Here is a 27,836-nt window from a genome sequence, read left to right on the forward strand (position 1 = left end):
TACTGTTATGATGGGGAGATAGACAACAGGTTAGCAAAGGCATATAGTGCTTTCGGGAAACTCCATAAAAGAGTATGGCGTAATAAACACTTGAAGAAAAGTACCAAGATTAGTGTTTACAGAGCCATAGTGTTGTCTACTCTTTTATATGGTTCCAAATCATGGGCCATCTACCGCCACCACCTGCGTCTCCTAGAACGCTTCCATCAACGCTGCCCCTGTACAATCCTAAACATCCACTGGTCAGATTATGTGACCAATACATCTGTTCTAGAACAGGCAGCAGTCACAAGTATCGAGGCCATGTTACTGAGAACGCAGCTGTGCTGGGCAGGGCACGTCTCAAGGATGAAGGACCAACCACTGCCTCCCTAAGATCTTGCTTTATGGTGAACTTGCCACCAGCTGCCGCAAAAGAGGAGCCCTGAAGAAAAGATACAAGGACTGCCTGAAACAACATCTCAGCTTTGGCCTTATTGATCATCATAACTGGTCTACTCTGGCCTCCAATCGGGAGGCCTGGAGACACACCATCTATAATGCAGCTGTCTCCTTTGAGAACGCCCGCAGGATCTTTTCTCTCCAGGAGAAAAGACAACGCAGAAAGAACCGTGTCTTGCGGAATACACCATCTTAGGAGTCTTTCTGCTGTGCCTTTTGCAATCGGATATGTCTATCTCGTATTGGTCTCATTATCCACCAGCGTGCCTGTAATAAATGTGGATAGAGCCTTCCTTAATCTTCGTTCGCGAAGCCCGGCCATGAAAATATTCCCAGTAAAGGAGGCTCGGGAAGGGAACAAGGGCCCTCAGGGGCCCCTCCGCGCCGCCAGGGGGCGCCGCCAAGGGCGCGGCGGCCTCGGAGCGCGGCCCTTCCGCGCCCGCTTTCTCCTGACCTGCTCCCCCTTCCTGCTCCCGGCTCCCGGTTCCTCCGCTCCCTCTTCCCACCGCCTGGCCATGCTGAGCTCCCGCGGCCCGGCCCTGTGCACCGCTCTGCGGCGGGCGGCGGGACCCGCCGGCCTCACCTCCTTCCACTGCTCCGCCCGGCGCCGCCGCTCGGCCCGCGTCGCTGTGGTGAGTTAATGGAGGAGCGGCGGGGGCCGCGCTGAGGAGAAGCGCGTTGGTTTATTTTTCACCCTCTGCAGGGGGGGAGTGTCTCTCTGGCGGTGGGGCGGGTGCAAGGAAGGGGCCGGGAAAGGCTCGCCCGGTGGCTGCGGCTGCTGGAAACCCTCGGGAGAGGCTGAATTCGAGAAGAGAAACCCGCCTAGAGCTGAGAAACTTGGAGGAAGGCAGAGAAGGAGTGGGGAACGCGTAAAAATTGACGTCTGTGGAGTTGTTGTTGGCCTGGAGTTGGTTTGTAAAGAACCACAGAATGGTCGGAAGGGACCGCGGTGGGTCATCTGATCCCACCTCCCTGCTCAAGGAGGGCCATCCCAGAGGATTGTGTCCAGGCGGTTCTGGAATATCTCCAGTGAGGGATTCTACACAGCCTCTCTGGTGTCTGTTCAGTGCTCGGTCACTGCCCAGCAAAGAAGTTCTTCCTCATGTCCAGGTGGAACTTCCTGGGCATCAGTTCCTGCCCGTTCCTCTTGTGCCATTGCTGGGCTCCCCCGAAGCAGAGCCTGGTCCATCCTCTGCCCCCTCCCTGCAGACCCTACAGACCTGGGGGAGGTCCCCTCTCAGGGTCTGCTCTGGAGGCTGAACAGCCCCAGCTCCCTCAGTCTTTATTCATACGAAAGATGCTCCAGTCCCTCAGTCATCCTCGTTTCCCTCTGCTGGACCTGCTTTAGCAACTCCAGGTTTCTCTTGTACCGAGGAGCCCAGGAGAGCTTGAAATAGTTTATAATGTGACGGGGGGAGGTCCTGAGAGCACACAGGAAAATATTTAGGCTGGGTTGTGCTGTTCTGCAGGAAGGAGGTAAAGCATGTCACATATAGAAAAGAAAGCCAGGAGATGGAGGAGCCAGAGGTTGCCAAAGGAAAATCAAGGCTGTAGGTAGTGTCCCATATGGACACACAGTTTTGGAGCTCAGTGAACAGCCCTTGAAGCTTGAGCTTTGTGTAGTCTAGATGGCATTAAACATAAAGAGATAAGAAGGCATTACCTGCACGAAGAAATCTGTTTGGGGGAGAGTTGGCTCTGGAATGGGCAGAATGCTGGTCCAAGTGGCTAACAGGTAACTCACCAGGAATGCTGTCATTTTAGCAAGTCACAGCTTTTTAAATAGAGAGGGGAAAACAAATGTTATTTTTGACATTTAGTGACATAAATTTCTGACTAAGGTAGGAAACAGATTTGGCAAGAAGAAGGTACTGAAATAACAGAAGGACAGTGTTTTAGTTCTTCGGTTTCAGTGAGTTTCAACAACATTTAAAAAGTGTTGCTTATGAAAGATAATTACAGCACAGTTGCTTACCTGTTTTTCACTTTAAAATAAATGAAAGATAAAATGAAAAGGTTGTGAAGTCAAAGGCAGCTCTTACATATCAGAACAGGATTAACATGGACAGAAGAACATTCATGGATTTTGCTATTTGGTAAAGTGGTGGTGGCATGTCATACCCCTGAGAGCAGAGAACTGGGTACTGGGGCCTGAAAACCCCTTCAAGTGTAACATTTTTAACATTTCTAACTAAGACAGTTTCAGTTCTGAGTTTCTGTTCATGTGTCTGTGATTAGAAACTTTCAAGCTTCAAAAAACTGAGATAAAACCAGGAGGGAAGAGAGTAAAGTGAAAAAGAAGAAAAAAAAAAGAGGAAAGGAAATTGACTTCCTAACTGGATTTTTTTCTTTCAAAACAAACAGCCAAACAAAAAAACCCCACAAGAGTTCATCAATATACTTTCAGGAACTACATAATCCTTTGGATTTTTTTGGTTTTATTTTGTTATTATAATGGTTTTTCCCCCTGTTTTTTTAAAAATGTTTTTTCTTTTTCTACTTTGTCAAAGACTCTCCACTCACACAGAGGTAGATGATTGTTTGTGCTTTTTATCCTCCGGTGTGTATAAACAAATTTAAGGTATTATTACCATTATTATTAAGGAAAAGCATGGCTAATACAGCATAATTGCACTATTGCACTGAAAGTGATTTAGCTGTTGATCTCTGATGCAGATCCTCAGACAAAATACAGCAGCAGGTAAAGTAGTTTATGCTCAGTGCCACCTCGAAGTGCACTTTTATCCCACTTCTGATTGATGAGCATCTGGATGAGAAGCTGTTTCACATGACTGTGGACACTTCATTAAAAAGATGTAAGACAGTGAGAACAACCCACTGTGTGCACAGTAAAAACATACCTAAGGATAACACGTCAGTTTATTAACTGGGGAATAAATGTATAAGCCAGGAAATAAACACTGGTTATTTCTGACCCCTGTGATGGGTTGCTATAAATAGGAAATGCCAGTTCTGCAGTGTGTCAAATGGTGACTCCAGTGCTCACAGCATCATGCTCACTGGATTAGTAAAGAGCTTGTTGCCAAGTTGTTCTTCTGGGGGATGAAGGGTGTTTTTTTTGTTGTTGTTGTTGTTTGTTGATGCTTTTTGTTCGTTTCTTTTCATCTTACCTTGTGAAAGATCCTGTAGGAAGTTTTGTGTCACCTGAAATACTCTCTTGATTTTCTCACTGCAGGTCCTGTCTGGTTGTGGTGTCTATGATGGCACAGAAATCCACGAGGCTTCAGCGTAAGTTGCTTTAGGAGATAGGCTCCAAAATAGTCTCTGTTACACTGCAGCAGTCTGTTTAATTTAGTTTTACTGTCTCTGGCCATCAGAATTACCCTGAAAGATGTATGATGAAGCTTCACAGTTTCCTCACAGCATAACTGGGAGCTCAGGCTGTGTTCTTGCACTACTCAGTGATTGTCCAAAGATGCAGCACAATGTGTGTGATGCCAGAGCAAAGAGTTTGAGAGTTTTCTTCAGAAGCACAAATTCAGAGTTCCAGAATCAATCTCAAGAGAATTAAGTACAGACTTAATTTCGTAATCACTTTGAGTTTCTGTTCCTGTTACTCCTTTTTGTTGAATTGTTAATAGTTAAGTTGAATTATTAGCTCCTACTGTGAATTAATAAGAGATGTTTCATCTAGGCCTAGGTTAAACGTACACATGGGTATGTTAAGTGTGGGACTCTTCCATAACACCTTGGGAACTGGAGAAAGGAAGCTTTTATTGTTCCTGGTTGCCTTCCTAGAAGCACCAAACAAAATGACTTGTCTCCAGCTTACCTGACCCTGCCTCCCAACTGGCTTTGTGTTCTCCTCTGCACTGTGATGTTCCATACAGGGATTTTGCTGCTATGTGCTCAGTGTGCTTTGGTAGGATGTGTCTTTTTTTCCCTCTTCTTTCAAAATCAGGTGGTGGAATATTTGTAGCAAGACTTAGGGGCCAGGTAAAGCCTCTCTTTTAAGGTTTTCTGCATGTTTTATCTCCTTTTTTGTAGTGTGCTGGTGCACCTTAGTCGTGGGGGAGCTGAGGTTCACATGTATGCTCCAGATGTTCCTCAGATGCATGTCATCGACCACAGTAAGGGGCAACCAGCTGAAGCTGAGTCAAGGTAAGTCTGTGTTTCATGTGCTTTCCGTGACTGCTGAGCCTCAGTCTCTTAGACAGTCTTCAGACTGCACTTGTAGCACTTTGCTGAATGCCTTTGCTGAATGCAACTGGTGTTTTGTTTGGAGAGAAAATATTAAATGAGTTTTCTGGACTCTATTATATACAGTCTCTCAGTGCCTGTGTTTTCCAGGAGTAGTATTTTAGAAGTATCAGTAACTTCAGTTATTAAATACCACTGTTCTTCTTGCTTCCTCCCTTCCTCCTCGTCCTCTGACAAAACTTTATTCATGCTATTCTGTGTGCAGATTCTTAGTTTATCTCATTGTTTTATTTCTGGTTCTTCAAGGAATGTTTTAGTGGAGTCTGCAAGAATAGCTCGTGGTAAAATTGCAAGCCTGGCTAAGCTGACCACAGCAGACCATGATGCTGTGATATTCCCTGGTGGATTTGGAGCTGCCAAAAACTTGTGAGTGCCAACTAAGCATTAGACTCCTCAATTAAATATTGCTAATTAACTTTTGGTAATGAGCCTGGAGAAGAGAAGGCTTTGGGGTGACCTAATTGCAGCCTTCCAGTGCCTGAAGGGAGCCTACAGGAAAGATGGAGAAGGACTTTTTACAAGGGCCTGGAGTGGCAGGACAAGGGCAAATGGCTTCATATTAGGAAAAATTTCTTTACTGTGAGGGTGGTGAGGCACTGGAACAGGTTGCCCAGAGAAACTGTGGATGCCCCATCCCTGGAAGTGTTCAAGGCCAGGTTGGATGGAGCTCTGAGCAACCTGATGTAGTGGAAGGTGTCCCTGCCCATGGCAGAGGAATTGAAACTGGATGATCTTTAAGGTGCCTTGCAACCCAAACCATTCTGTGATTCTGTGAACTGTGATCACACAGTAAAATCAGGAAGCAATAAATGCCCTTATTTACTACATATGTAACTCCTACTTCAAAAGCAAAAGTCCTTTTAAATTCTTGTCATTGTCTTGTTTTATAATTTCTTAACAATGATGGTGAGAATTCTGGAGTTTATGTATTTTCCTACACCTAGAGGTGTTTTGTTTTGGGACTGAGGGAAATGAAGGTAGAACTTCAATAGTTTCAGGTGTTTGCAGTGTTGTTATTCTGTTTCTTCCTCTCTGCCTACCAAAAAAATCCCCCCTTGCCTTAGTAATGATAATACAATAGGTAGTTCAAAAAACCTAGCTTTTTTTAGCTTTGAGAAACATGAATGTTATTTCCCTTTTCTTCTTTACATTTTTTACTTCTTTGAAAAGATTGCTGTTCCACTTCTCAGTAATCCTAGAGAGCTGATTTCATAATTCTTGTTTCTAGATGTTTATATCAAGTAAGGAACTTTCTGACAAACCGAAGCCTTGGAAGTGAAGGATTTTGGCTAAAGCATTGACGGTCAACTAGAGACTTTTTCAACCACCTTTTAGAAGCTGTTAAGTTTGTGATGACCCTTAGGAGCCAGTCAGAGGGGAGATACCTCTGTAGGTTTATACTGACTTATGTATAAAGTTTCTTCCTGTGACAGATCTACCTTTGCTGTTGATGGGAAAGATTGCAAGGTGAACAGAGAAGTTGAACGAGTCTTGAAGGACTTCCACAAAGCAGGCAAACCTATTGGGTACGTATGTTTTTCAAGATGTATGTGTGTGTGTGTGTGTAGGTGTTTGTCAAAGAAGCAGCTAAGAAAATTCTGAGTGGAAGTTGCCTTGTGATGTCTTTCAGATGTGTAAGTCTGTGTCCATTTGAATCTTTTCAGTTATTAGCAAGTTTTGAAAGAGTGTAGAATTACAGTTCCTTCTGTTGCAGCCTGTGCTGCATTTCCCCAGTGTTGGCAGCAAAGGTTCTCTCTGGTGCTGAAGTAACTGTGGGCCACGAAGAAGAGGAAGGTGGCAAGTGGCCTTATGCTGGGACTGCAGGAGCCATCAAAGAGCTGGGAGCAAAGCACTGTGTGAAAGAAGTAACTATATCCTTTCCTAATAATTTTCATTTTGAGAGACAGTTTGGAAATGTGTCATGAAAGGAATGAATATATGTAGGATCTGGGCTTTTCCACTTAGAGTTTCATGGGAATATTTAGTGTAAAGCAGATGCCATGTGATCCAGTGCAGGATTAGAAACAGTGTCTTCTGTGCACAGCTGTGTAACTGCACAGCTGTGAGTCAGAGTGTCATTCTCAGTTGTTGCCGTGGAACTCCCTTGGACACCTGGAAATGCAGTAAATACTGAGTGAGTCTGCACATAAAACTTGCACAAGTTACAACTGGTTGGTTCTCTTTGAGATCTTTGTTCTTTTCCTGAAGGCTAGTTCTGCAATCAGATTGTACTCAGAGACATCACAGTCAGTGAATTTTGTAGGTTTTCTTGTGTTTCCACAGATTTCTCTTGTGGTGTTTGTATTTCTGGCAAAAACAGCTTCTACTATCTTGGATTATAGGCTGCAGCTGTCTTTGCAGCTGAGTGGTATAATGTATTTGGAGGTGCTTTTTTATAGGATAGTGGAGTTGTGAGGTTTTGTCAGCACTGGTTCATTTTGCAGACACAAAATGTCTGTGTTTTCCTTAACTCCCTCTTACGAAGCTCACGTGGATACAAAAAACAAGGTGGTGACCACCCCAGCATTTATGTGTGAAACAGAATTACACAATATCTTTGATGGCATTGGGGCAATGGTAAAGAATGTGCTAAAACTAACTGGCAAATAAAAAAAACCCCAACACCAGAAATGTTTAAATTTAGGGCATAGTATCAGATATATCATGGACCAATGGAAACGTTTTCACCTGCTTGACCTGTTCACACTCGAGTGAATGCTGATACCAAGCTGATTGATTCCCAGCTGCAGGAATCTCCATGCCTTTCTGAGGGTGGGGCCTTACAGAGGACAAGGAGCCCGGCCTGAGACACAGAGCATTGTTTTGGACCTTTTCCAGCTGGAGAGAGCCATGTTGGGTGTGTTCTGGAACAAGTCCTCTCTCAGTGCACCAGTGTCGAGCCAGTTCTAATAGTGCAAAAAGAGACTTGGAAACCCTTTCAGAAGCTGAGGGCAGATATTTTGTAGGGATTTGGCACGTGTAGTGGCAGCACATGTGGTGATTGAAGAATGGGAATAGAGAGGAATGAGTGCATGGTTCAAGGTTTATCTGCTCAGGCCTGTGTCTGTGAACTGCAAGCCAGGATCAGCTGTTGAGGGAATAGACATCTTCCACGTCTTAATTTAGCTTGGTATTAATTAAAAAAATTATATTTTTTTTCGATTTCAATCCCGTTTTCACAAAGCTATTCTGAATTTCAGTCAGCAGCAGGACACAACTGCCACAAGAGTAGCACTTTGAAAAATTCATCCATTGGCCCATTATAGTTTTAAAAGGTCTTGAAACAAAGGAGAAAATATCCGCTGATGTGACGCACAACTTTTAAGGACAGTATCCGTGTTAAAGCAGTTGTGTGACTAGTAGTGAATGGAAAAAGCAGCCTCAAATTATCCTAACTTCCCCTGCTTTAGGGTAATAAAGCTTTCTCCAAAGAAATACTATTGAATGTCTGGAATAATGATGTATAAATAAATTAATTTCTGCCTTTATGTCATCCTTGTCTCTTCGCTTTTGTTTGACTGGTGTATTTTAGCAGTTTTTCTGCATTTCAGTTCACTTCTTTGGTACATTTTTTCATATGGAATCCAGCAGAAACTGTGAAATTTCATTATGAAATGACAAAGAGAAGGAGTGAAGTTCCAGTATGAATGTTGGGCATGCTCAGCTTGCTCAGTCAGTGTTCATGGAATGAGCATTTTTTTGCTTCTGGAGCCTCTAATTTTTTGTCACTAAAAAAACCCCACATTTGGATTTAGATGATTTGGATTTTCTTCTTCAAAGCTGGCAGTGTATTCTTGGGGGATTTCCTAGAGATTCCCTGTGCAGATCACCACATCCAGTGAGGAATCACACACAGAAACCAAGTCATCATGGTAGCAGGCATGGTTCATGAAGTGGATTTTGGACATTCTCTGAAATCTTTTTTGCTTATCCATCAAATTCTTCATGAAATTATCAAGTTGGTAAGAAACAGAATTTAAAACACTGCTAGTATATAATTGAGTGCAAAAACTTTCCTCTGAGTTTTGCTTGTACAAAGTGGATGTTTTTAGTATCAATTTTATACACAGAGGCTTAGCAAAATATATAAAATGTAACAACTCTTTAAAGTGAATGTCTTTCCTACATCAGCAGGAGTTTTAAAAGAAATTTGGTAACATAAGAAAGTATCACAAAACAGAAATGGTATTGAAATCCCCAGGGCAGAGGGAGAACAGCTGCTGCCTGTGTTAGCAGTGCCTTCCTCTGCTTCAAGAGTGATCTAGATTGAGCTCAACTCTTCCTCTGAGTTAAATCTTCCCATTAACTGCCTCGCCACAGCAGGGTTCTGTGTATGAATTTAGGGTTTCTCCCATGGTAAGTGCAGCTGTGGTGGCACAAAGCTTTCTTAGATTCTGAATCTTAGATTCAGGTGCCCTGACAAATGATGATTTTTTGAAAACATTGCTGTTACCATGCAGTGACCATACAGTGACCAGCTGTTGCATGTTGGTGGTTAGATCATCCAGATGGGGCCTCTTTATAGTCCTCTGACATTCTTCCTTGAATCCAGACACCCAAGCCATGAAGATGCCAATAATCCTCTGTGTACCCTAATGTTCGTCCCCAACTTGGTGACTTCCAGGCTGGATTGTCACAGTAGCATGTGCTGACAATCAAGTGTGCAAATTGAACAGCTCACCTAATGTGAGCTCACTGCTAAACAACAGCAACACTCTCAAATGATGGCCTCGAACCAGTGACTGTTTGAGGGCTGGGGCTGTGAGTTGTAAGAAGAGTTACTAAGGATCCAGCTCCTCCTCAGGGCCTGAAACATCTTTCAAGGTAGTTACAAAAAGTGAGCTGCCCACACTGCTGTCAGAGCTGGAAGCTTGGGCATTTACTGGGGATGGGACAAAAATGTGGATTGGGGAAATCAAGGACAAAGTTTTATTTTCAGATATACTCACCTTTTAGACCTTCTTTTTACCTTTATTTAATTTCTCTGAATTTAGAGACAATGTTTTTTTAAGGGAGAACGAATCATGTAGCAGAGTTGCCTTTCATTTTTTTCATTCTCTCTAATTTCACAGTAATGTCTGACTACAAACCTTTGGTACACACATTTTTCAAGGTATTTTCTTTTTGTTTTATTGATAGAAGACTGTCTTACTTCAGCAGAAGAGATAGGATTGTCATCTTGGCTTTCAGCCAGTGTAAATTTGGAGGGAAATTCCATGTGTGTTTTGAGAATTATCAATAGAGACATTTGCTTGCCAAGATGGGTTTTTCCTTTCCTTTCCTTCCAAAGGGCTACTAGGAGCTGGTGAGGGGTTTGCTGCTTTGAGCCAAGTAAATAGAAGTTTATGATTAATATGTTCTTTTAGATGCCATCAGAAATAAGAAGTGAAAGAGGTTTCTCCAAGCCTCCACGAGGAGGCACAGAACACCTGGCTTATGGATTCCTGACATTTCTTATCTTCAGGAAGCATTTAAGAGCTTTGTCCTGCTGAAAGGCAGTTGTAATGAATGTGTTCCTGCTTGTCTTGCTTTTCTAGAGCTGTGATGGGGTTAACTTTGGGGGTTTGGGAGGAGTTGTGTTTCTTCCTGCCCCTTTTTGCCTCCTTTGCGGTTCCACACAAACCCAGTTTTATGAAATGTTGCTCTGTGGGTTGTTGCAAGTGCTCACAAATTTGACAGCATTGCTTTTCTCTTCTAAAAGCAGAAATAAGGGTCGGGGATTGAAAAGCCCTTTTCGTTTTTACCGTTTGGTTTGTGGCTACAATAGAGACACTTCTTTCTGGGAATAAAACGCCAGCAGAGGGCACTTGGTGAACAATGTTCTGTGCAGGGTTTCACTTACCCAGGCACAATATTCCAGCTGTACGACAGCTGGAAAGTAGGACAGCTATGTATGACTGTTTTCTTGACATTTTGGAGGCATAGAGAGAGTAAAACAAATATTGCTTCCTACTGGTTTAACAAAAATAAATAGGGCATCTTATTCCATTGCAATGAATGCATTTGTCACGCTATCTTGTTAAGACTCATTTCTTCTTTTATTTATCCCCCTGAAAGTATAATAGCAAATATACATAGATTAAGCTCTAAACCCTTCCTGTGATATCTATAACTGAAAAAATTAGGAGCAGTGTAGTATAAAGTCATAAAAGTACACAGTGGGCTTTGTTTTGTTTTGGTTTAATGGGAGTGCTTTGGAGGGGGTTGTTTTGTTACTTGTTTGTTTTTTAAATAGTAGTGCTGTTATAGCCCAGATGACCTATTACCAAGGTTTGTAGGGAGGGACTTTTATCAGGCCAAGAAATACCCCTTGAAGGAAACACACTGTTTCCTGAAGCATCTGTGTGTTTCCAAGCTAGCAGTATCTTTTATGTATATGTGCCTTTTTTTTTTTTTTCAGTGTGGGTGATTAGACAATCCTCCATCTGCAAATAATTGAGCATTGCCTGCATTCCAGGGCTTGAGCCTTTTGTTTGAGCTGGTTTTCTTCCTCCTTTCTGTGGCTTCAAGTGGCTGAGGGGAAGCTTGCATGTGGTATGGGTCAACCTTAGCCCTCAAAAGAATTAAGGAGCTGATATTTGGTTGTTTTCTCCAGGGTGATTTCAGTGATATCAACATCTCTGCAGAAAGAGAGAGAGAGAGGGGAAGAGAAGGGGCTAAACTTGGACTATCCCAGAAGCTGAAACAGAAGTTGCAGCAAGGACTGCAGCACCTAGAGACACATGATTTCATGATGCATATTTAAAATAATCACCTTCCTTGCTTGTTTTCAGTATTTTTTAGTACTCTGCTCAACTGCTGTCATACTATGGGAATGACTGTCCTCAGGCTTAGCTGAATTAATGGTGAGAGGTGTCCTCACCCATGGCAGAGGGTTTGGACCTAGATGATCTTTAAGATCACTTCCAACCCTTAACATTCTATGATTCTGTATCAAGTTTATCTACACTTATTTCTCACTGATGTTCTATATGAGCCATTTCCATACATCATATTGAACGAAAGGGAGCTCACAGAGGGAAACACTAACCAGTTAATCTGGCCTCACTGTAAACTTAGATAAAGTACAAGATGAGCAGACTAACTCCTTTTTGTCTCTTACCAGTGTCCCTTTCAAACATGAAAAAATGAGCTCACTTTTACAGCCATTCTTTGGCAAGAATAATGTACAAGGACATCTTAAAAATTTCTTTACTGTAGCAGATTATCAGCGGTATGCTCTTACCATATGGGATATGTAGGTGTGGGCCACCAAGGTACTAGAAGTGGGAGAAGTGGAGATTCCTCCTCCTTGAATGTGTGAATTGTTATTGTACTCATTAGTTTTCAAAGCTGTCCCTCTTGTTCACAATGAAACGGGAAAAAACCACAAGAAGTATGTGCTGCCCATGTTCTGCACGTTGAGTGAACTTTCAAGAGAGACACTTGCTGTGTCACCACCCAGGGAAGGAAGGACAAGTCAAGGTCTGCCAGTCATTCAAAACTTCTCCCAGGAAATCTGAAAAAGAGTCATACATAACCCCTGGGAGTGGCTTTAACTACAGCTCTGGGAAAATATAATATACAGGGATGTTTAAACCTCCCAAGTGCTGCTGCAAATCCGAGTAATAAACAGTGGAGTTGTAAACAACATGTGGAGGTCATCCAGGCTCTTCTATAAGTCACACAGCTCACACTTGTGAGTGGAGGTGCTCATACAGCACCAAGCAGAACACGGAAATCACAGCAATAATTATATTTAAAAACAGATGGATGATATAACAATGAAATAAATGTGTTATTTCTGTCCTCTGTATCACTGAGCACAGCCCCTATCAGGGCTCCTCTGTTCCCTTGCAGCTCAGTTCTTACCTGCTGCTCTTGCACCTCCAGGTCACCACTTGTGCCCTGGCTCAGTTTCTCTTTCCCATCTCTGGCCAAGAAGCACAGCAGAGCAATTTTTGGAGGGCAAAAAAGATTGGTGTCAGGAGGTGTAATAATTTGGAAAATACCATGCACCTCCTTCCCCTCCTCCTCTTCCTCTTCTTAAAATTCAGATCCTCATTCTTAAAAGTCTTGCTCTTCATGAGACAGGAACTGCTCAGCCTGTGTTCTTGTGCCATACTGTGAGGGTATCATGCTTAGTAATATGTGACATTGATGATAGCCCTTTCTTCTCAAAGAAACAAAAAAAGTAATTTAGAGGAAAAAAAAAAGGAGAGATAAAATGATTAAAAAACAGATGTGGGAATATTCTGGGGTGGTTTTGTTTGTTTTTTTTTTTTTTCATGCCAACTTAAAAATTCAAGTGAAAGAAATTCATTATCAGAAGAAAAAAAGGGAGAGAAAAATCACATTCTGAAAAATTTTCAGTATGTTCTTGGGGACATCTTTGTGCATCAGTCAGTTTCCTGTTTCTGGCAAAGTTTTATATTTTTTCCATAATAATAATAATCAGGCATCTGGCTCCCCACAGCACAAGAGCTTTGTGACTTTCTGTGGCTTCAAGTTCTTTGTGACTTTGCCAGGCTTCAAATTCTGTTTCTTCAGGCTAAAGTGGGGATTGCATCACCCTGTTCCTTGCTATGTGTGCATCCCACATTAAGGCTTGTGAGCATCTGCTCTGAAACAGATTGAGAAAAATGCAATAAAATCCTGTTACCACTTGTAACCTTTATGATATGAGTCCTGCAAAGTGTTTTTGGAGCTGAACCTATTGGCTTCATTCAAGAAATTGTCTTTTACCATTTGCCTTTGAGTATTAATACAGGTGAACCCCCCTGCAAATGTGCTTAATGCCTACTTATTAGTTGAATTTAAATGATTTTGTTGCAATTTTCATTTGTGACTCTTGTCAAAGGTCTTTCCTTCCTCAAAAAATATGGAAACACCTTTTTAATTCCATGTAAAAGTGGAGAAAAATGATGGTTTTAGTATGTAATTAGTAAAGACTAAATCAGCATTCACACAGTGCCTGTCAGTCTAAAAGGGGTGAAAGACAGAGCTGTGTGACTGGTGTGGGGAGGAAGGAATTGGAGAGAGAGGTTTTAGATGGCTTCTGTACAGTGTGACTCGAAGGCACCTGAGATGAGATATTAACCCAAGATCTGACCATAGTTTAGAAAAGAATGGTTCAGGGAAAAGGTTTAAGGAAAATGGAAAGGGTAAAGGGAAAGGAGAAGAGAGGGGAGAGGAGGTGAAGAGATCGTTAAAGGAAGAAGATGGGCAAGTTACACCTCCATGTCTGAAAAAATATCCATCTGCAATGGCTAAAAGATGTGACCTGCCTTTTTTGATGTGGCAGTCAGTGCAGTGATCAAAGAATTTTATAATTCCAGTCTGGATTCTTGCTAGATACAGCACTGTATGGGTATGCAATTAGTACAACTAAAACAAATTATTTCAGGATGCACTTTTTCAACATCCCTTTGTCTCATGGGGCCCTTTGCAAAGAGGGAAGTGTGGTCTTAAAATGTACTGGCTACCCATTTGTTTTCAAGTGTGACTCAAAACATGGGCTTCAGATGATAAATTAGATATGGTTTGAAGTCCTTGCTCCTGACAGACTGTATTTTCCTACCAGCCCTCTGGATGGGGGGCACTACTGGCAAGGAATTTGTCTTTAGTCTCTCTCTGCCTGATGGTCCGTCAGAGCCATGTCTGGACCCATGTGAGGGCCTGTCTCTCCCCACGCAGCTGGCATCAAAATGCTGAGATTCTTTAACTGAGCAGACATAACCAGGCAGCTTTCTGCACTCATTGCACCAGTTTTGCAGACCAATTAATCACTGAGTATCTGCTAGAGGATTGTTTTTCATCATTTCTTTCATTAACATAAAAGAAAAAAAAAGATGCTCCTTTGCATGTGAATAACCTCATCAGTAATTTCATCCCACTGCCATTCCCAGCTGTGTCCAGTGCATGGCCACCAAGGGCAGGCACAGCCCCACATCCTTTGGGGCATGGGGACTGCCTCGAGGCCAGCACCCCAAAGGCCTTCCCCTGAAGAGCAGACCCTCCTTTAGAAGAAAACAAACCTTCCTTGAGAAGAACAATGGAGCTGGCAAAGGATCTGGAGCACAAGTTTTATGAGAAACGGTTGAGGGGAACTGGTGGTGATAACCTGGAGAAAAGGAAGCTCAGGGGAGACCTTATTGCTCTCCACAGACACCTGAAAGGAGGTTGTAGCCAAGTGAGGGTCAGGCTCTGCTCCCAGGGAGCAAGTGACAGGATGAGAGGAAACAGCCTCAAGTTGCACCAGGGGAGGTGCAGTTTTGAGTAGATATTAGGAATAAACCCTCATGGAAAGAGCAGCCAGACATTTGAACAGACTGCTCAGAGAAGTGGTGGAGTCACCATCCCTGCAGGTAGTTAAAATATCTGTAGATGTGGTGCTTAGGGACATGGTTTAGTGGTGGTCTTGGCAGTGCTGGGTTAATGGTTGGACTTGATGACATTTAGAGATCTTTTCCAACCTAAACAATTCTGTGATTCTACACCTTTTGTAAAGTGGAGGGCTGCTTGAGTGGCTAATAGATTTTTAGAGGTCATGTGGTCCTTGAGATGAGGGCAGGCAGTTCAGACTTTTAGGACCACCAGATATCACCTTTTGGACTTTCTGATTGCAGAGGAGCCTTGTTGATTGTAGGAACAACTGGAATACAAATATATAACTCTTGTAGACCAAACGATTGCTCTCATCCAGGTTTTTGGTTTTGTTTTAGGTTTTTATTTTTAATCAAATTTTGGTTTGAAAAATACATGAAATCTGAGACAAACGTTTGGAGGGTAGGACGCAAAAAGACAATCACAGGATGTACAATTCTTACATTCAAATCCTTCTGTGAAGGGGAACCCCAGCTGTTGCACTGAGCTGCTCTGTACCTAGGGTAGCCAAATACCTGCTGAGCTTTGCTGCAGCAGCAGCACAGTCTGGGCGTGGGATGTTGTCTCTCTTCCCCGCCACGGGGAAAGGGCCCTTTGTTAAAAAAGTCAAAGGTAACCATCTCCTTTACCTCAATGGATAACGTTTTAAGTCCTATGTTACTCTATTCCCTTCCTCGCTTTCCTTTGAAAGGAAAAGGTGCAACTGTTCCAAATCAAAATGACTTCACGCAAGTCCTTATGAATCACTCCCCCTGTTCGAGGGCTCAGCCAGGAGGGAAGTGTTGCAGTCACTGCTGATCACCAGCCCAGGGGAGTGGTTCTGTCTCTGGGTGCTTTCTGGCTGTGAAATAGGGTAGTTGCAGTTCTGGCCTGAAATAAAACTTCTTCACTTTGTTTGTATGTAGGATCCTTCCAACCTAAGTTTTACACACGTGACCATCTATGCTACCTGAATCAAACATTTCCAGAAATAAACCTATTTAGTTTGCATATGTGTCAGTTACAATGATTCTGATGAGTTTTTAAATACTTTCCCCCCCTCCAAAGATGCTCTTTTAAACTAAGTTACATGTCACAGTAACAATTTCTTATTGCACAGTTTTAGCTTAAGTATCCAGCTTTTCCCCGATGCTCACATTTGTGAGCAGTGCTTCATGACAAAAAGAGAAAATACTGACTTCAGCCTTCTAAAGCTTTTTGGCTGATTTAGAAGTGGACTTTGTAGTAATACATCACTTCCTTCTTCTGTGTTGATGTTTTACGAACTTCCATCCTCTTTCTCAATCAGCTTCACCCTTCCGGTGAAGAAATACTATATTTCTTGTGGAAAAGAAATGTTCTTACTGATGGCCCATGATGCTGAAGAGTGCAAATAGAAGCTAAAGTTCCACAGGCTGCAGTTTCACAAGGTTTCCTTCTTTTATATTTCACAAAACGGGAGGGCCTTGCAACTTCCAGTTTTTGTCTGACACAGAGGATGATTACTCCTACTCCTCCTTTCAGCTGTCTCTGAAGGACAGAAGATGAGATCTTAAGCAAAATGTCTCACTAGGGTCAGTTATAATGTGACCCTGTAGTTTTGTGAGTCTTTTCTCCTGTCATTAAAGCAAACCCACAAATTAAAATGTTCCCACTGGCAGCACTAAAACTGGACTCCAAGAACCAAATGAAAAAGCAGATTTGCCACCTCAGAGTTTTGCTGCCTTTGGTTTTTTGGAACCAAATGTGGGACATAAACACCCAGTGCTCTGTCTGTTTTCAGCTACTGGTGTTTCTGTCATGTGGCTCTGGAACCTACAGGCCTGTTCTGCCCAGTGAGGTCCCCTGGTGAGGAGAACTTCCCAAAGACAAGGTTGGCTTCCCTGGTTACAAGTGCCAAACCCCCAGTGTGACCAGGAGGTGGAGAGAGAGGGAAAACACAGCCAGACATGGTGTTTCAGGAGGGCTTCTGGAGGCAATCTGACTCTGTCCTGCAAAATTAAAAAAGAGAAAGTTGGCATGTAAGTGGTGACTTGACAAAAAGTGTATTTGAAGTTTGTGTGATACATTTTGCATGAGTGCATTGATGAAAGAGTGTTTGTAAAACTGATGTGGATTTTGGCTCATATTCAAAATTCCCCTTTTGTGTGTGTGCACACCATCCAGAAAAGCCAGTCTCAAGGTACTGTGACAAATAATCTTTTCCCCGTCATAGAAAAGGCGCAGAAACTCAGTAACAATGAATGCAACTTAATTTTCTGGATGACTAAGAATTGTTTAAAATCCTGATGGAAAAACAACAGCCAGCTGCCTACGGGGAGGTGTCCCTGCCCAGGGCAGGGGGGTTGGAACCAGATAATCTTAAAGATTCCTTCCAACCCAAACCGTTCTGTCATTCTAGGATGAAAATACATTACTATTCTTCTTTCTCAGGCTCTGAGGTAGACACTGTGATTAAGAGTCCATAAATAAGGGTAATAAGTGTTAAAAAGTCTAGGCTACAGATGCTTGGGTGGTGGCAGTACCGTGTATCACTATTTGTATGTAACCCACGAGTGGACAAATTACCCTTGGCACAGGTGGTACCTGCAGCCTGTGCTGGGTGTAGTACACCAGTAAAATAATATTTTGAACCCCTGACTTAAACAGAAGAGAAATTTTTCCTTTAAGTGTTCAGGTCTAAGTCCTTTTCCTGGAAGATCAGGCTGTACATTGTTTTTTATATCAACAGCCTGAGGGCTCTTCCTATCGCTGTGGTATCACCTTTCAGTATCTCATTGTAGTTAACTCATCACTAACCAAGGTGCTTCCCCCTCCTCTTCCTAGAAGAAGTATGTGGTAATTAAAATGTAGAGAGCAAATAAACATCAGGTAGTCCTCAGTAACACTTTGAAATTAGGATTATAGCAAGTCTCCTGGCCTCTTGTGCCCTCTTCCATGCCAAGGCCCTTTCATTTTTCCCAGAAAAAATGTTAAACAAGTTTTGTTGACCCAGAAGGAGTCTCACAAGACATGCAGAGTGACAATACAATTCAGCTCTTAAAAATAACTAGAAAAAATAATCAATCCAGCAAAAAAGCAGAAATGTAGCCAAAGCAAAACAAATCAATCAAGCCAATCAATGTAACCAAGTGAAACAAAGCTGTTTCTGTTTTATATAAAGAAATATTATCTGCTGCTCTGGTTGACTGTGAAGCGTCAATGAGAACTAGTGAAAACCATTTGCATATAATGCCTTTGTTCTCAGCAGGTCATTTAACTTTTCTAAGTCCCTTCCAAAATAACAACTAATAAAAAACAGTTTCTCCTCCTCCCTTTCTTAAGAAATTGCTGGGAAAAAAATAAAAAAGAAAAAAAGAAAAAAAAGGAGATGTGGCTGATGGTTTTATTTAAAAGATGTTGACAGTAGGAGATATTTTTTCCCTTTTGCAAAAAATTACATTTAGAGGATTAGGATTTTGTTCTGTCCTCCTCCCCAAGTCCCTCAAAATCCAGCAGTACAAGAACCATCAGGTGTCAAACGTGTGTAATTCAGTTTGTACTCCTATAGCAAAATGAAACACTCACCCTTTGTCCCAATACATTTTCTTTTTCCTCAGTGAAAATACCTTTTCATAGGACATAGTTTGTAACGAGGGAAAGTTTCCAGGAAGCTTTTGGCTGAGTCAAATATATATATAACTTTAAATACAGCCTACTTATCTTTTGGTTTTCAGGATTTTCCATTGCTATTCATTAAAAAGTTTGACCCTTGATAATTCATTATCCTTTTCTGGGAGGTAACAGCAAGAGATATTACAGCTGTTTGCTTTTATAATGTTGCAATGTGGTGCTGTGCCACTAGAGGTACATAATACCACCTCGAATTTAACTTCATATTTTTTAAAGACCTTTAAGCCAGTTAGAGTACTTAGGTCCTAAAAAAGGATATTTCCTGTAGTTCTTCAAGTTGTTTTTTGCTCATGAAGCACAAAACTGTTGGTTTTGTTTTGTTTTGTTTTGTTTTTTTCTTCTGTCTGGTCATGAGATAAAACACTGGTACATTTCTCTTCTTAGTTTCTGTTTGAGTTTATTGTGGCCTAATCTGTCTGTAAGGTCATATTGTGGCTGAACTTATCAAGTCAACTGCAATATAATAATTGTTATATGTAGAGGATCATATCTTTCAGCTGCACTAAGATACAAATTGCAGCTATTGATTTTATATGACAAACTGTTACAGGTTTGACACCAATTTAAGATTTTGTAGAGCTAATAAGAATAATTTGGCTTGTAGGAAGGGTTTCAAGGGAGAACTTACTGATGACAAGCCGGACATCCCTTCTGTATTGTGTTCACTCCAGAAGTGTCTACAAATGACCTTGGTGTAGTTACCTCTCTGTAATGGTTAAACCTACATATGAGCATCTGCACTATATTTCAGAATTGCTTTTAGATGAAATCTGCCTTAATTTCCCAGAAGATCTTATGTGGAGTCATAAATAGTCTGGTTTTGGAATATTTATTACCAAAAGGACCCCTCAAATCTCTTGATCTGGTAGCTCAACTCTACAACTACCTGAAAGGAGGTTGTAGTGAGGTGGGGTTTGGTCTGTTCTGCCATATCTCAAGTGAAAGGACGAGAGGAAATGGCCTTAAGTTGTGCCAAGGGAGGTTCAGATCAAATGGGAAAAAAGTGTCACTGAAAGAGTGATTATACATGGGAAAAGGTTGCCCAGGGAGGTGGTAGAGTCACCATCTCTGGCAGTGTTCAAGAGGAATCTGGATGTGGCACTCAGGGACAGATTTTAGGAGTGATTATGGTGGTGCTGGGGTGACAGTGGCACTGGATGACCTTGAGTGTCTCTTCCAACCCTGATGATTCTGGGATTCATTCATACCATGGTAATTTACAAAGCCCTTAACTCCCAGAACAGAGTGACTTCCATGTTACTTGTGTTTTACTGATTTTTTGGATGCCCACACTGTGATTGTAGCTTTAGGTGACTGTTGGCACTTCAGGATTCTTCTTCCTGCAGTCTAGGTCTGTCTTAGTGGTGGAGACATTTTTCCCTGCCTGGGACAGCTGTATTTTGCCAGACTTAGCAAGAGAGAACAAGCACTGTAAGTTTATTGGACTTTCTCCATTCAGCAGATTTTACCGATCTTGCAAATTCAAAATAGAGAACTGGATAATCACTCAGACACTTAGTAAATTAAGGAGTGTTGCCTTACCAGAAGGAAAAGGTGTCTCCTCAGTCCTAGGTGGGGCTGGAAAAAAACCCCCAAGAATCAAAGTTAATTGTTTGACCCTAGAACAGAAAAAGTGTACTGATAATTGATCTAAGGGCCAGTGTTTTGAGTTTTTTTCCTGGGTAATAATACATTTGTCAAACAAACTGAAAGTTTAAATATGATCATAGAATTAAATCAGAGTAAAAGACACCTTACTGCTCCCAAAAATTAGATGATGGAAATATTTTGATTATGCATTTCCAAAACACTGTTTTTTTTCATTTTGAGAACTGCAAAATATTTCACTTTGAAATTTCCTGAACAAAAGCGTTTCACTTTACATTTTAAAAACACTTTTTTTCTTTAGAATGATGTGCATTAAAAGACATTTAAGGATTTATATTACTTGAAAACAATTTTTTTTTCTATTTTAAGGAGAACTAAATGTATATGGTTGACCATAATGAAAGTTTCCAGCTGGTTTATTCAAATAAGACATCATAAAAAGTGTGATTTGTTTTGATGTATATACCCCTTTTTTTTTTTAACTTTCTTTTTCAATTGGTAAACTGGTCAAACCCAGTGCCTCATCCTTCTGGTGGCCGTGCTTTTAGGTAGTTCAAAAGTTATCTCAGTGGTTTGGCATTAATCAAGCATGTATTATGGTCTCACTCATTTTCCTAAAGAAGAAAAATAATAATTCTTGTTGCATGTGTCCAGCCTTGTCACCAGACCCAGATCTTCCAGCTGCAAGGGAAAAGGAAACTAGCAACTGGCTGTCTTTTGTCTGCAAGGGTCTATGGCCTGGACTTTGACAGTACAAATCCACAAACAACCAAATGCTTAAATGTGGGGAGACCTCAGAATTCCTAATGTCCTGCGAAGGGAGGGGGAAGAAGCAGGTGGTTTGCCTTTAAGAGTCCTGCTGCTTCTGTGGATATGTTGTGCTAAACCTTGGCAAAGAGGCTTTTTCTTTTCTTTCTCCCATATTCTTCCCACAAAAGCAAGGAACAGAATGAAACAGAAAGAACAGAATGAGTGAAAAATTGCTTCAAAATTTGAAGTCATCCCAGCCAATGGCCATATATGGCCAAACTAAAAAAAAGTCTTACCTGAGACACTGAGTTTAATATTAGATTTCTTTGTTTGATGATCCGCATCCTGTTTGTAGATGCAGGTATACTCAGCATTGTCCTGTAACTGGACGTTGGAGATCTTTAAGGAAAGGTTGCCATGCTTCATCTGGTCCAAAAAAAGACTGGTTCTGCCACGGAAACGTTTGTCCTGGGTCCCCAGTGAATCCTTCCCTTTTTGAAAAAAGTGCACTATCTTGTGGTCGATCTGCCAGTAGAGCATTGACTTGGAAAAGATCAGCTCTCCAGGAGGGGTGGTGGAGCAAGGCAAAACAACAGTTTCTCCAACAAATGCACGGCATGTTTCTGGTTGACCTGGAATAAAAACCAGACAACTTCATCAGTGTGCATCAGACATAGGGACAACATATTTCCTATAATTTGGCTTCATCACATCATTATTACCACTCTTCCTCCCACTTCTTCTGCTCCCAGCCAGGCAGGAGGTCGTACATGCCAGGATTGAGTGCCCAGCCAGCTGTGCAGCAGGACAGATGTTGCTATGTGCAAGTTGCCTTCACTTTGGCAGTGTGGTTTCTGCTTGAACTCATCTCCTTAGCTGGTGATTTTTCTCCCAGCTTCTGGGGATCTTAGTCTTGAGATCAGGTGTCTGATTTGACTTTAATAGGTCAGTTCACAAGAGGAAAAGGGGATGCAGGGAAGTGAAGGTGGGCACACATCATTTAAAAAGTTCTGTTTTTGTAGGAAATCTGGCTGAAATAAAAGAATAAATGTGAAAAGTGAGTGCTGGACCAGCAGGAGAAAACTCCTGGATGGGTTTGGTATCCCCCAACTCCCACTGTTTGACTTTCAGATTGTGACTCCCAACTTGCAAAGAATGTGCTAGAGCCCCCCGTCTCCCTTCTCCTGTGACATCTTGCAGGGGGTCTGACAGGGCTTTTCTCTGCAGATCTGGCTTGTTGTACTCTTGCTTATACTTGTCCTGTGGTCTCTCATACTCTGGCATTATTCTCCAGTAGCCCAGAAAGAAAGGTCTGTCATTTCCACTTTGTCTAAATGACTTTTCCAAGACCTTGGGGAAACTTTGTAGGTTTCCTGCACAAGAGGAAAGATGTTACCAGCCTTACCAACCAATTCCAGCCCATGTAAGAGCCAGGATGAGGGTGGCCTGCAGGTGAACACACAGGGCCACAGGCAGGGCAGGCAGCCACCTGCACATCACTTACACACACTGTTCATTTGATAAATCTGATGCCAATTATTATTATAAATTTTTCCAAGTTAGTTGAAAGCATACTAAAACTTGTACAAATGGGTGATTCTGCCTCAATTCCTACCAGACTGTAGTGTTATATTTTTTGGGGGAAGAGTGGGCTATGGAATAAGGTTTCTACATATTTATAAAGCATAGACAGCTAAGTGTTTTCAGCACAGAATTTGGGCTTAAATTAACTTATTGACCAAACCTGTTTCATAAAATGATTTTATAAATTAAAATGCAGATGAATTAATTTGGATGGAAAAGTTATCCCCAGCAGGGAGCAGAACAAAAGCGGTGTGAGTCTGTGATTGTGCCAAGAAGAAAAGCTAACATTCACTGTGAAACAACTCAATCTGTTTTCATGGCCAAAGTTCTATAAAGCATAAGGGGTAAGTAATTAGACTCAATATTGAAATAAATATTCCTGGTCGCAGTGCAGTCATTCCTGTGTTCTAGGCTTGCATCAGCTCTCTGCATATATTAGGCTAAAAACCAAAGAGAGTCCCAGTTTCCCTTTGAAGCCACTGGCTCATCAGCCAGGGCTCAGCTTGTCACATGCTCAGGCCTCTGTTTCCATATCAATCAGTGTCTGTTTTGAGGCTTTTTTGGTGTCACGCTGTGTCCATTTAGGCAGACATAAAAGCAGAAGGAAAACTGTAATACAGAAAGCTGAATCTCAGAGCCAACTAAGTGTCTTTGATTAAAACTCTGTCACCAAGCATCTGCTTTCCTTAGGTTTTCAGATTTTTCAGCTGAAAATCCCAGCCTGGCTTTGCACAACAGTGTAAAGTGTTAGCTGGAAAAACCACATATCCCCAGTGCTATTTCTGCTTGTTGGTGGAAGGAGAATCCCGTTATTGTGTGGAGAGCTCAACCATTTGGCTACACTTTGGCCACAATGACCCCACACAGAGCTGCAGGCTGGAAAGTGTCCCACTGGAAAAGGACCTGGGGGTGCTGATCCACAGTGGCTGAACATGAGCCAGCAGTGTGCCCAGGTGGCCAAGAAGGCCAATGGCATCCTGGCCTGTACCAGGAATGGTGTGGCCAGCAGGACCAGGGCAGTGATTGTCCAGCTGTACTCGGCACTGGTGAGATCACACCTGGAATCCTGTGTCCAGTTCTGGGCCCCTCAGTTCAGGGAAGACTGAGGGGCCAGAGTGACTCCAGAGAAGGGCAAAGGAGCTGGGGGAGAGTCTGGAGCACAAATCTGATGAGGAGCAGCTGAAGGAGCTCAGGGTGTTTAGCCTGGAGAAAATGAGGCTCAGGGGTGACCTTATTGCTCTCTACAACTCCCTGATAGCAGGCTGTAGAAAGGTGGGGGTTGGTCTCTTCTCCCAGGCAACCAGTGACAGCATGAGAGGACACAGCCTTAAGCTGGTCCAGGGAAAGCTTAGGTTGCACATTAGGAAGAAATTCTCCACAGGAAGTGTGGTTAGATATTGGAATGGGCTGCCCATGGAGGTGGTGGAGTCACCGTCCCTGGAGGAGTTTAAGGAAAGACTGGCCTGAGTGCCATGGTCTGGTTGACACGATGGTGTTCGGTCATAGGGGGAGAAAGAACATGGATCCTATCTCCTGATTATGGATGCTTCTAAATCTCATACTGGTTTTGGAAGTGTATCTACTTGCTTTTTGGCTTTTTATTCTTTTTCTGAAGCTGGAGGACAGCAGTACATACCATATGAGCTTAGCATAACCATTCCTTTCCTCTGTACAAACCCTGTAACGCTTGGGATGACTCTTGAAACTCCTACCTTGCCCTACACTGCTTTCAGCTGGTAAAACCAGGCCAGCAGGAGCCAAAAAAAGGAGGCACAGCTGAAATTTGCTGGGACAAAAGCAGGTGACTGAAATCTGCTGTAATGAGTTTCTTAACGAGCCTACAGCTGCACAAGGTCTTTTGTAGATGGGGAGAAGAGACTTCTGGGTACAAGTCAAATAAGTGTCCTTATGGAAGCCAGTCTTGAGAATAAGAATAAAGTCATGCTGAAGGCTGGTAATGTTGTGTTAATCTTCCCACTGAGGCTGTTGATGTACTGGGGGATGTGGAAGTAGGAGCCTCCTGGCCAGAAGTGTGAAGCAACCGTGCAGTGGAGGTGGTGGCAGCTGGATGAGTAGTGAATGAAGCAGGATGAGAAGTGCTCATCTGACCTACTGGGTAAGCTTTCCATGTAAATGGTGCAGGTCTCTACGTTGGAACAAATGAATGTTGGCACACAGCTTCCACTTGTAGTTTTAAGACTTAAATGCCAAGTGAGATGAGGGGTTTTTTTTAATTATGTGTTTTAAATATTGCCCAAATGTTTAAAGCTATTAAGGTGAGGTTGAATGTGCCAATTTAACCAATCTGTGAGATGCCTATGATAGGAAAACACTGCTGCTTCAGCATCCAAAGTGTGGTGCAGGGAAGTTCACAAAGACTGGGGTTTTAGGTTAATATTTTTTTTTTATTAGTTGTATATTGCTTTTACCAGAGGAATCTGGGATGCCAGTAGGTGATCTGGAGTTTATGCCTTGTGGAAAAGAGCCTGGAAGTGGGAAGTGTGTCTGTTGTTAGAACTGCATTAGTATCATCAGAGTGAATTTAAAAAACAAAGTAGTTTAATGGTGGAAGTACTGGGTTAAGCAAAAATGTTCTGGTGTTAGAAACAAAAGAAAGTTTCTTGTGTTTCTGAGTCCTTAAGAGCTCAAATCAAAATGTGTTACTCTGATATATCAGTGTTGTGCAATTCCTTATAGGTTTAAATCTTGCCTGCGTGAAAAAAGTATTTTGAGGAGAGTAGAGGGCTGTTTGCAATCACAGTTTCTTGCTCAAACACTGAACTTGAATTCCCTTGCTTTTTTGGGGGGGGTGAGGGTGGCAGGGAAGGACTTAAAGGGCAGTCACTTAGGTAGTGTTTTCAGGTGCACTTGGCTGCCGAAGGATCACATCTTGAGTGGCAATAGAGTTTTCACACTTCTCTGTGGAGACTCGTGAGAGGTTTTGCTAAAAAGGTCAGTTGTGCTTCCAGAACAAAGGGGTAGACTAGTTCTAGGTGAAGTGTAACCTCCTCAACCACTGCAGCATCTGGTAAGTGTGAGGCACTTCTGAGCAAACAGGAGTCTTGACCACACACAGAGCTCTTACTACTGCTGAATTTAAACCTCAGATAAGGAAATGGCAGGGAGTTACCCCTGCACCTTGTATAAAACTCTCGCCCCAGCACATACCAGTGTGTCTCTTTCTTAGGGAAGATTATATCTGTTCCTCGTAATGTCAGAAACCCAACTCTGCCAGAACTTGGCAGAGCATGTTCAAAGATTTAGGGAGAGTTTGCTGCTGGGCTCCAGTCCTTTTGCTTACCTGGTTATACCTGTAGAGAGCTTGGTATCTTATTGAGTTTAAATACAAAACCAGATACAAGGCAGTTGGGGGCTGTAAAGGATGAGATTCCAAGTCATACTTAATATTATGGAAATGGTAGAGTACTTTTAAGGACATGGCAGGATAAACTTAAGGTGTTCCAGACCCACAAACTTTTACCTATAAACTTGGAAACCACTTCTTTTGGGTACAGAGATTTATCTGAAGGTTATGACCTATACTTGCAAACCTTGGACTGTGATGAAATATATACAAAGTAAAGTTTTGCTCCAAGATTCTGTTGGCAGTTTGTGTGTTCACATATAAATACTTCTGCAAATTCCTAGCTGTGTATTATAATTTATTTACCTCTGGGTAGAGATACAACCAGTAAGCAGGCAACCATCCAGAGTGCAGTCTCCCTAATGAGAAAGAGAGAGAGAAAGGTCAAATGCTTTGTTAGAATGCTAGAGCAGAGATCAAAGACCTTTTCTCTGGTGTAATTTATCCTGCCTTTCCCAACTCCTTCATCTGTTAAGATAATTTGGATATGAAGGTGGATGGATTAGAAACTCTGCCTTATTTTGTCATCTAGTCTTGGTGTGGGTTTTATCTCCTTTCTGAGGTTTCCCAGTGGTTGCAATGGGATGGGGCTTCAGTTGCAAACACCAGACCCCTGGCTTGCATTCTCATGTGGACAAAGTTAATTGCATATATTCACAGTTTGCTCTTGAGATTATTTTCTGTTGGCAATTAAATGAAATTTCTTTCCTCCCAAACTTCAGCTATTTTGCAGCACAAAATAAAGCATAACTTACCATTTCATTTTTGTGCCTTCCCAGCCCTTGGGAATCCGTCCCTGTTGGGAGCTTCACCAGACCAGCTTCACAGCTGCTAGTTGTGTCTGCAAAAGAGTGAAAGGCTCTTAACTTTTTTTTGTTATAAGCATTTCTTGTAAGAGAAAACAGGTATTTTACTTGTACTTCATTTGCTGTGGTTCAGTCTGCTTTCTCTCACTCCGTGCATGTAAAACATGGTGTATTATTACATACACTGTGTATATAATGTGTATAGATTATGTACACCCTGTGTATATACACTGTCTGTGTATCTGCATTCTGAATACACTCTTGCAATACAAAAAGTGTATTTTCTTGAGCAGGACGGATGTGAGTCACAAGCCATGCACTGACTAGCCTGGAGCTTTCAACCCAGTGAAGGGATTCTTGTTCTACAGCCAGCTAAGATCAAAGGTGATGGTGAAAGCTGATGGGTGTTGTATTTATCAGGAGGTGTAGGCACTGTCCAACAACTATCAAATACCACTTGTCCTAGTTAGAACAGCTGGGACCAGTTCATCACTGGATGGGTGTAACCCAAAACTGTGTATTCTATAGCCTTCCATGCCATTTCCCAGAAATTGTTATCAATGAACCATTTACACCCTGTGCCCATAGAGCCTGACTCCTCAGGCTATAGACTAGGTGTTAAGAGGCCTGCAAGATAAGAGCGTGCCTCCCTGTCCTCACATTCTTTTGTGAAACTCCCCGCCCTGAGGGAAGTACTGAGCATTCCTGCCTGAACTGGAGAATATATAATCTTGGAGTCTTGGAACTTTTTTAACCACTTGTGGGATCCAGAGGAAGACTGCAGACCATCACTCTCAACCAGACTGCAACCATCACTCTCGACTGGACTGCAATCACCACTCTTGCCCAGACTGCGCCAGCACTCTCACCAACAGGTTTTCACCTCTCCTTTTCCTTTGGACTCAGAGGGCCCAAGGAACACCACTCTGTTAATGCCCCGAGGTGCTGGGTTATATATTTGGGTTTTGTGGGTTAAAACCAATTGTTTGTCTGTATAATCATACTTATTGTATTTTTTTATTGTTATTCTGATTTATAATCTCTCT

At 42.2% G+C, this 27,836-nt stretch overlaps 2 protein-coding genes across 4 annotated transcripts in view; one reads left to right on the forward strand and one right to left on the reverse strand.

The window, feature by feature from the left end:
- Positions 1-861: 861 nt before the first annotated feature.
- On the forward strand, positions 862-7,278 carry GATD3A (glutamine amidotransferase like class 1 domain containing 3A). Its single transcript, XM_027635757.1, has 7 exons — positions 862-1,073; positions 3,638-3,690; positions 4,450-4,563; positions 4,909-5,028; positions 6,096-6,188; positions 6,377-6,533; positions 7,144-7,278. The coding sequence occupies exons 1-7, from the start codon at positions 957-959 to the stop codon at positions 7,270-7,272; spliced, it is 783 nt and encodes a 260-aa protein (XP_027491558.1). The 5' UTR covers positions 862-956; the 3' UTR covers positions 7,273-7,278.
- An 8,038-nt stretch (positions 7,279-15,316) lies between these two features.
- The window catches only part of LOC113944164 (myelin-oligodendrocyte glycoprotein-like), a 32,610-nt gene continuing 20,090 nt past the window's right edge, over positions 15,317-27,836 (reverse strand). For 2 of the 3 annotated variants that reach the window (XM_027636938.1, XM_027636931.1), the window contains 5 exons: positions 26,740-26,825; positions 26,291-26,343; positions 21,333-21,668; positions 20,221-20,256; positions 15,317-16,997 (listed from right to left, as the gene is read on the reverse strand). In XM_027636938.1, coding sequence (XP_027492739.1) covers positions 16,894-16,997; positions 20,221-20,256; positions 21,333-21,668; positions 26,291-26,343; positions 26,740-26,747 — 537 coding nt within the window. In that variant the 5' untranslated portion in view covers positions 26,748-26,825 and the 3' untranslated portion in view covers positions 15,317-16,893. The remainder of the gene's footprint in view (positions 16,998-20,220; positions 20,257-21,332; positions 21,669-26,290; positions 26,344-26,739; positions 26,826-27,836) is intronic. The other variant, XM_027636946.1, reaches the window with a different exon arrangement.

This window comes from Corapipo altera, unplaced genomic scaffold (assembly GCF_003945725.1).
Source record: "Corapipo altera isolate COAL_440 unplaced genomic scaffold, ASM394572v1 0, whole genome shotgun sequence".
Classification (NCBI taxonomy): Eukaryota; Metazoa; Chordata; class Aves; order Passeriformes; family Pipridae; genus Corapipo; species Corapipo altera.

Bases quoted from the DNA above. Each gene is read 5' to 3' on its own strand.
- GATD3A (XM_027635757.1), top strand. From the start codon at position 957: ATGCTGAGCTCCCGCGGCCCGGCCCTGTGCACCGCTCTGCGGCGGGCG. The intron at 6,189-6,376 runs GTACGTATGTTT...CTTCTGTTGCAG, and splicing joins AAAGCAGGCAAACCTATTGG to CCTGTGCTGCATTTCCCCAG. The intron at 6,534-7,143 runs ATATCCTTTCCT...ACTCCCTCTTAC, and splicing joins ACTGTGTGAAAGAAGTAACT to GAAGCTCACGTGGATACAAA.